Source organism: Talpa europaea (genome assembly GCF_964194135.1).
Source record: "Talpa europaea genome assembly, chromosome: 7".
Classification (NCBI taxonomy): Eukaryota; Metazoa; Chordata; class Mammalia; order Eulipotyphla; family Talpidae; genus Talpa; species Talpa europaea.
The window spans coordinates 85,743,004-85,751,372 of record NC_140074.1 but is presented as its reverse complement, the minus strand read 5'-3'; the positions used below and the strand labels follow the sequence as shown (position 1 = coordinate 85,751,372).

At 44.8% G+C, this 8,369-nt stretch overlaps 1 protein-coding gene across 1 annotated transcript; it reads left to right on the top strand.

Moving 5' to 3' along the window:
* Positions 1–69: 69 nt before the first annotated feature.
* On the top strand, positions 70–6,686 carry MRM3 (mitochondrial rRNA methyltransferase 3; the record flags this gene model as incomplete). Its single annotated transcript, XM_084238625.1, has 4 exons — positions 70–380; positions 932–1,176; positions 3,850–4,017; positions 6,154–6,686. 4 exons carry the CDS (start codon positions 70–72, stop codon positions 6,684–6,686), a joined length of 1,257 nt encoding a protein of 418 aa, XP_084094751.1.
* Between the last annotated feature and the right edge of the window lie 1,683 nt (positions 6,687–8,369).

Below are 8,369 nucleotides of genomic sequence, written 5' to 3'. Positions count from 1 at the left end.
TGACGCAGCGGTAACGTCACTAGTTGCGGCCGGCGCACGTCCGTGACGCAGCCCACCGCACAGGCCAAGATGGCGGCGCTAGTGAGAGGCTCGGCCTTGGTCACGCGCCCATTGCTGACGGTATTCCAGAGTTGGGACATCGACGCGCGTCGGTGGGTCCGGGCGCTGCGGCGGACCCCGGTGAAAGTGGTGTTTCCGTCGGGACGGGTGGAGGAACGGAAGCCCGGAACTGGGAAGCAGCCCCGGAAGGCGGCTGAGACCAGTCCCCACGAGCAACGACCGAAGCAGCCACGTCAAATGCGCCCAGCCCAGGCGCCCAGCACTTGGGAAGACTTGGGGCTTCGCTACGATAAGGCTTTACCCGGCGACAAGAGGTTGAGGTGATGTGTTCCTGAGGCTTGATGAGTAGTCTTTCCACTTCTCTCCCCTCTATCAGCGGGGCTTTAACAAAACCTTCCCTTCCGACGAACCACCTCATCTAGTGCAACCCACTGCTTTTGATTATGCAGATTAAGTACAATAAGGGGCTTCTTGAAATCGGCTTTAAACCTCTATGAAGCCTTTTTTTTTTTAAAGATTTATTTATTTATTTATTTATTTATACAAGCACTGGGTACAGTCAGAAGCGCGGGAGGGTGAGAGAATTCACCAGAGCCAGAGCAGGGAACAGAACAGGCAGATGTACTGAAATACAGTGCTGAGGGGAGCAGCGGGAGCGGCAGGAGAAGTCTGTCGCGCCATGTGGGACCCTCGCTGGCGGCCGGGGATCGAACCGGCGCTGCAGAGGCTGCAGGCAGCTTCGCAGCCCAGCGCTCAACCGCTGTGCCACCAGGGGAGGCCCTCTATGAAGCCTTTTGTGTCTGCTAGAACAAGGTGTGTTCGAATTATGTTGTTAGTAATTACCCGTCTTTTTGTCCTTTCCTACCCACAGCAGCGCGATGACAATTGTTAAGTCCAGGCCTTTTCGGGAAAAGCAAGGGAAGATTCTGCTGGAAGGTCGCAGGCTGATTGCAGACGCACTCAAGGCTGGTGCTGTGCCACAGGTTTTCTTCTTTAGCCGTCTGGAATATATAAAGGAGCTGCCAGTTGACAAGCTGAAAGGTGTCAGCCTCATTAAGGTGAAATTTGAGGATATCAAGGATTGGTCCGACCTAGTAACACCACAAGGAATAATTGGTCAGTGGTTATACAGTGTATCACTAGAAGTAGAAACCTAGGATTATTTGTTCTTACTTGGTTAAGAGCAACACATTTTATCTAAACCAAAATCAAATTATTATTGCCTAATCTTTTACCAAGACACTAAAAAAAAAAAAAAACAAAAAAAAAACAAAAACCTCAAAAAACTGTAATATTCTTGGGCCTCCCTGATGGCGCAGCGGTTGAGCGCTGGGTTGCGAAGCTGCCCGCGGCCTCTGCAGCGCCGGTTCGATCCCCGGCTGCTCCCCGGCCACCTGAGGAGGGTCCCACATGGCTGCAGACCTCTCCTGCCGCCCGCTGCTCCCCTCAGCAGTGTACTTCAGTCCTTCTGCCTGCTCTGCTCCCCGCTCTGGCTCTGGTGAATTCTCTCACCCTCCCGCGCTTCTGACTGTACCCAATGCATGTATAAACAAAACAAAATAAATAAATAAATAAATAAATAAAACATGCCTCTATTAAAAAAAAAAAAAAACAAAAACTGTAACATTCTCAAATTGTGTATCTTGTATCTTCAGGAAAAACTGAGGCTAGCATTCACATGTTTATTATGTTTTTTTATAATTTCTGGGAACAACTACTCTTCCTCACACCTTGGCTTGTTTGTTTGTTTGCTTGTTTTTAGGTCATTTCGTCAACCCTTACTGCCAAATTAAGAAAATGTTTACCAAAAGATTTAGCCGTCCATTTACACAAAACCTGTGTCATTGTTGTGATACCTGTCCATAGTTAATCAGTGAAGTGTGAGTGGCAATGTATTGCCCTGTTCAGCAGCCTATTGAAAGGAAAGCTTGTCTTCTGGAGATTGTTTCTTCATTTGGTTGAATATAACTTAAAGTTTTATGTAATCGTAATGTTAGCACTTGAGTTTTTATCTAAGTATGGTAAATTCTTTATGTCTTCTTGACATTGGAGTTATACTTGAGCTGAGAATTGAATGACAATAAGTGTAGAAATTTCTTTTGATAGTAAGGCATAGTTGGAACAGAGGGGTTTTCCAAAGTTTAGGCCAGGTTCTTTTATGCCAGTTGTTCATGTGTATTCCCAGAGGTCACTGCAGCTAATAGTTGGACCAAGAAAATCTGGGGAGCCATCTCCTGTTTCTGTAACCCAGTAAGCCACAAGACTCTTTACCTCTACACTTAAAACACTCCTAGGAAGAAAAAGAACTCTCCTGTGATGGGAACTTGAACTAAGTATCTATACGCTCATGAACTGCACCTCTTTTGTCCCTACCCCATGCCACAGTGGAAGTATGACTCAGTTTTACTGTTGGCTGCTTTTGGGTATGTGTGCTAACAGTCACCAGCCCTGCTTGGGCTTCTGAAGTCCCCTTATCATTATTAACTTGTCATCATTTCATGGTTCTTAAAAATATACATTATTCAACTTACCATGTTTTTATTTCACATTGGAAGAAGAGGAGGGTAACGGGAGAAATAAATAAGGGCTAGCACTACCTGTCAGACTTCAGGCACATCTCTCAAGCCCAGTAATGTAAATGGGACCCCTAGAAGTAGTATGTTCTTATCACCATAGCTGTTTAAATAGAAGTGAAAGGATTTCTAAGATCCCCTGCCCCACTGGCTGGTCTTTTGGCTATCTGTGACTCTTACGTACAGGATCTTCTTACAGTGCACGGTTACGTAATACCATTCCATTGCTTCATTAATGGGTTAGGTAATTAGAATTTATGTGTTGTTGGTTGGGGTGAATAATCCAAGATAGCCAAGGGGTGGGGGTTGGGGGTGGCGGTTTGGCAGTATATGTTAATGTGAAGAATTATACCACCCATTTCACTTATAACTGTTTATTCTAGGAAAGTATTTAGATCTACACGCAGTCATACAGGGATGTTCATTGCAGCACTGTTAATAGAGAAAATGGAAGATAATCTAAATATCAGACATTTGGAGAAGAGCCAAATAATTGAACATTCGTGTTACAAAATAACATGAAACAGTTAAAAGAATAAGGTAGCTCCAAATGTGTTGATATGGTAAATTTTCCAACATATCTTGTGTTATGGGTGTTAAATAAGTCGATTACGGAATAATACCTAGGGTGTGATTTTTTTTTTAATATAAAAGGAAAAAGCATCTGGTATGGATAAGTTACATATATGTAATATTTGTAATTTAGATGGATGAAACATTCTGAAAGGTTGAAACCTGTTTTGTTTTGTTTTTTTTTAATAGAGGCATGTTTTTATTTATTTGTTTGTTTGTTTGTTTTGTTTATACATGCACTGGGTACAGTCAGATGCGCGGGAGGGTGAGAGAATTCACCAGAGCCAGAGCGGGGAGCAGAGCAGGCAGAAGGACCGAAGTACACTGCTGAGGGGAGCAGCGGGCCGCAGGAGAGGTCTGCGCGCCATGTGGGACCCTCCTCAGGTGGCCGGGGAGCAACCGGGGATCGAACCGGTGCCCCAGAGGCCGCGGGCAGCTTCGCAACCCAGCGCTCAACCGCTGCGCCACCAGGGAGGCCCTGAAACCTGTTTTTTGGGGGGGGTTGAGTGATAAGACTTTATGTTGTATGAATTTTTTTGATCAGTATATTTGTTATAATTAATACAGAAAGAATGATAAATGAAAAGTCAAATTATTCCCATGTCAACATCAAACAATTGAAGCACCTGTTTTGTTTCCTCAGGGATTTTTGCCAAACCTGATCATGTTAAGATGACATACCCAGAGACTCAGCTTCACCATTCACTACCCTTATTATTGATTTGTGACAACCTCCGTGACCCTGGGAACCTGGGGACAATTCTGAGATCGGCTGCTGGTGCAGGCTGCAGCAAGGTGTTACTCACCAAAGGTAAGAGCGCCTGTTACTGAGTGGATAGGTGGTCATATTTCAGTGACCTGGCTCACTTATTAGCTGCAGGTCTGTGAGCAAATTCTGAGTGTCCTGTTTTCCTCATCTGTAAAGTGGGCATAACAGAATCTACCAGGTAGGGTTGTTTTGAGGATTGAGATGCACATTAAGTACTTAGCATTCTACTTGGTGTATAGTAAATAATTCAGGAAGAGTTCATCTTTTAAAATTATTTCAATACCTGCTAAGTTATTTTTTTAAAAGAACTTAAAATCAATCAGGAAAGAATAGATGCCAGTTTGAACACTTGGTTTCAGTAGGTTTCTAGTGATCTTGTTAGACCTTTGTTATAAAGGTCTTGACATTTTGAATCCCATGAAAGGAATAATGTCTGAGTGTGGTTATGAAATTGTGACCAATTTCCCTTAACTTGATAATGGATTAAACATACCACAAGCAAATTAGCCTTATTATATTTCTGTCTTCTCTCATTAGAAATGGGGATTAGTAGCTTTGGTTTTAAACCTACTTACCTAATTGTTGGGACATGCCTAAAATGCTCTTACAACTTGAAAGGGTGGAAAAAGAATATCATCATTCATTAGAAACACTGAAACTACTTTACAGCATAAACTAATGTGGCACCCTCGCTGAGACTTGCCTAAATTGCTCCTCTCAACACTTCTCCCACTCACACCTGTTGGAGTGCATTTCTCCACCAGTGTGCAAGCTAGGTGCTGGGGTTCCATCATCAGTACCCCATTTACCTGTCCCATTATTGAATGCTCCAAGAGCAGGTGTGGCTTTGGAAATGTGCTTATGTAATCCAAGCAGTGTGGCTTCTGCACTGATGTTGGGCCTGGTAAATAAGAGGTAGGGAAGAGCAGAGAATACGGTGTGGTGCCCAGTATCAGGCCTATGAGGATGAGGAGAAATCTCATGTTCCTTACTCCCCTTAGGGTACAGGGGTTAGTCTAGAAGGTGCCCCTCATGAGTCTGGGTCCCTCTTTTCCTCCCTTCCTTCAAGCCTCATGGCATGCAGCCTAACTCCCATCTGTGGTTCCCCCCCGGTGATGGAGAAAGCCCACAATTTGAGATGTGTGTGGGTAGTGTTACATTGGCTGTATCTTACTTTCTTTTTAAAATTTGATTTGTCTGGGCCTCCCTGGTGGTGCAAGGGGTTAAGCACAGCACCATGAAGCTATCTGCAGCCTCTGCAGCACGAGTTCAATCCCTGGCCGGCCAGGGAGCAAGCCACATGGCACAGCAGACATCCCCTGTCTAGCCTGCTGCTCCCCTCAGCAGTGTATTTCAGTCAATCTGCCTGTTCTGTTCCCTACTCTGTCTCTGGTGAATCCTCTCACCACCCTCGTACCTCTGGCCTACACCCCAGCTCTTGTATGCATAAATAAATAAATCTTTAAAAAAAGAAGAGCAAGAGAGCTATACACACACAATGAGAAGGTTTTGCCTTGGTTCAGGTTCTTGTCATCCCCATAGATTATTGTAATTGCCTCTTAACTAATTTCTCTGTTTCTGGCATCTTCCCTCCGCCACTCCAGATTCAATATTGAAGCCAAAACAAGTCTTTCATAAACTTAAACCACATTCTCTTACCACTGTGCTTCGAATTCGTACCCAGCCTCCTTTAATTTTTACCTACTGTGGTTCTCATCTCCTGTCGCATCCCCACCCATTAATTGACCTGATCACGTTACTTATAGTTCTTGAACTGTGGCTCTCTTTTCTGTTACTTTTCCTCTGCCTGGGCCTTTCTCTGACAGATCCAGCTCAGTGTCATGTTCTCTGGGATGTTTTTCCTGTGGCCAGTGCCACCGCCCCCTATACAGAGAGCTTCTTGTAGATGGGGACTTTGATTCTCTTTGCATTTTCTGTACAAAGTCTGACACAGGTGTATGGTAAGTGAATAAAATGTGTTTCAGCATTAGCTGGCATTAATCCTAACTTCCCTTTGATGGACCTGTCATAATTGGAGAGGCACGGCAGGTCCCAGCTGTCAAGAAGGCTATAACACATATTTTGCTTTATCTCTTGATCCAGAATTCATCTGATTTGCATCCATATCTCTTTGGGAAGGTTTGTAGTCTTTATTAGAGCCTGTCTTTTATTTTCTAGGCTGTGTGGATGCCTGGGAACCCAAAGTGCTGCGGGCAGGTATGGGTGCGCATTTCCAGGTGCCCATCATCAACAACCTGGACTGGGAAGTAGTGCCTGACTACCTGCCCCCTGACACCCGGGTTTATGTGGCTGACAACTGTGGCCTTTATGCCCAAGCCAGGATGTCTGACAAAGCCATTGGCCACAGCCAACAACTCTTGAAGTTTGACAAATATGAGGAGGAAGAGGTGGAGGAAGACTTAGAAACTGAAGCCAGTAAAGGTTGGCTGCCTGAACTTGAGGTCCAGAGTTACGACTTGGACTGGACAGAGGCACCAGCCGCTGTGGTAATAGGTGGAGAGACTCACGGGGTGAGCCTGGAGTCCCTGCAGTTGGCCAAGAACACTGGAGGCAGGAGGCTCCTGATCCCCGTGGTGCCTGGTGTGGACAGCCTAAATTCCGCTATGGCTGCGAGCATCTTGCTTTTTGAAGGGAAAAGACAACTGCGGATAAGGGCAGAACACTTCAATAGGGACAGGTGTTACCACTGACAAAGCTCTGGAAGGCAGTCCTTGAAGCTGAGATTGTCTTCCAGCTCCTCCTACATTGTTAGGAAGGTGACAGAGTCAGTAATTGTGATTTCCCAGGCCATGTTCAGGAGACAGGCATGATACCATCATGTCGTTACTGGAAAAATAAGAATTTTCATGAATCTGCTGATCCTCAAAAAACAACAAAGGTCAAAATTCTTCCTGAGATTTTCCATTTCCCCACCAGTTCTTATTTTTATACACACAGACTTTTTTTTTTATGACGACAACCTGAACAAATGGTCTACATGACTTTGTATGCATATTACAAGTTTTAAGAAATTGCCTAGAGGATTTTTGTTTCCAGAAAGTCCCTGAAGGCATCATCTTGGGAAGGGAAGACTGTTTCTTGTGAATGTTTTGCAGTCATCAAGTACTGGATATGGGCTAGGCCCACTCGCTTACTTCTGATGGTTGATCGATGGAAAATAAATTGTGGAAATCAGCATATTACATTAAAAAGTTTTATTTCAGCGTGATCAATGAATCTCAGTGCCTGTCTTTTCATCTTTGGCCTAGCGATGAGGACATTGCTAAGAGATTAATGATGCTAAGAGTGAAAGCATTCATAGCTAGCAATTCTTTCGGCTGTCTGTGTCCATCTCTCATTATTCTTCAAAGTGCAAGCCTTGACTTAAATTGTCACTGTAGTGTATAAGACAATTCCCCCCCTTTCTGGTGAAATAGCTTAATTCCTCTGGTGGTGTTACATCCTTTAGCACTTCTGCAGAGTCTTTTAAAGAACTCTTTGTTCAGAAAAGGAGTTTTTAAATCTTCAGCTTAATCCTGCACTTTCTTCAGTGAAAGTGTATCCTTTTTACTAGCTCAGAGCCATCATTCTTACTTTAAATAACATTTTGGGTTAAATAGAATGACTTGAGTTACTTTTTTACATTAATTGTGCCTCCTTCATAGAGAAACAGATGCTTAGGGAAATGCCAGTGCTCCTGGATGGCATGTAAGCGGAGGTCTCCAGGGAGTGAGGCTGAGGCTCTGAGGATGAGAGCTTGTGGTCCTCAAGCTCCAACAATGCAGCAAGACCCTGTCCCCCAGACTTATTGGGGGATCAGGGCAAGGTGGGTCCATGCTTAGGAGGTGCCAGCTGGGACATAGCCAGGGATTATGATGGCAAATGCAGGTGGTAATCACTGTGTTTATGACTCACCGTGGGACGAGGGTGGGTAAGACTGCAGTAATGGAACTTAGTTCAAGCAGTGCTTGAGGACAATGATAGTAGCAGCATAGTTGAGCACATCTCTCTGTACAGGTGGCTCTTGTAATGGGCGGGCATCCTTCAGCTGCTCCTTCCGGGGCCGTCCAGTGAGCTGACTGTGTGCATGGGAGGGAAAAACCATGGCCCCTTTCCTTCCCCCAAGCTTCCTCAGCTCACCAGTAAAATTTCCTTTTGAGAGAACCAACGGTCAAGCGTGGTTTTGCTCTGGCATGTTTGAAGGGAAGAATCTGCAGGGATAATACCGGTTGGCTCTGTCCTGGGTCCGATGTGTTTGATAGAAGTGGCCCACACATAATTCTTGAGACTCTGTCCCTGTCAGCTTTCAGAAGGCAGAGGAGTACACAGCTTTTACAGGGTGTTGAGACCACAAAGGCTGGGGCCTAGTCAGCCAGTTTCAGAATCATACAGCC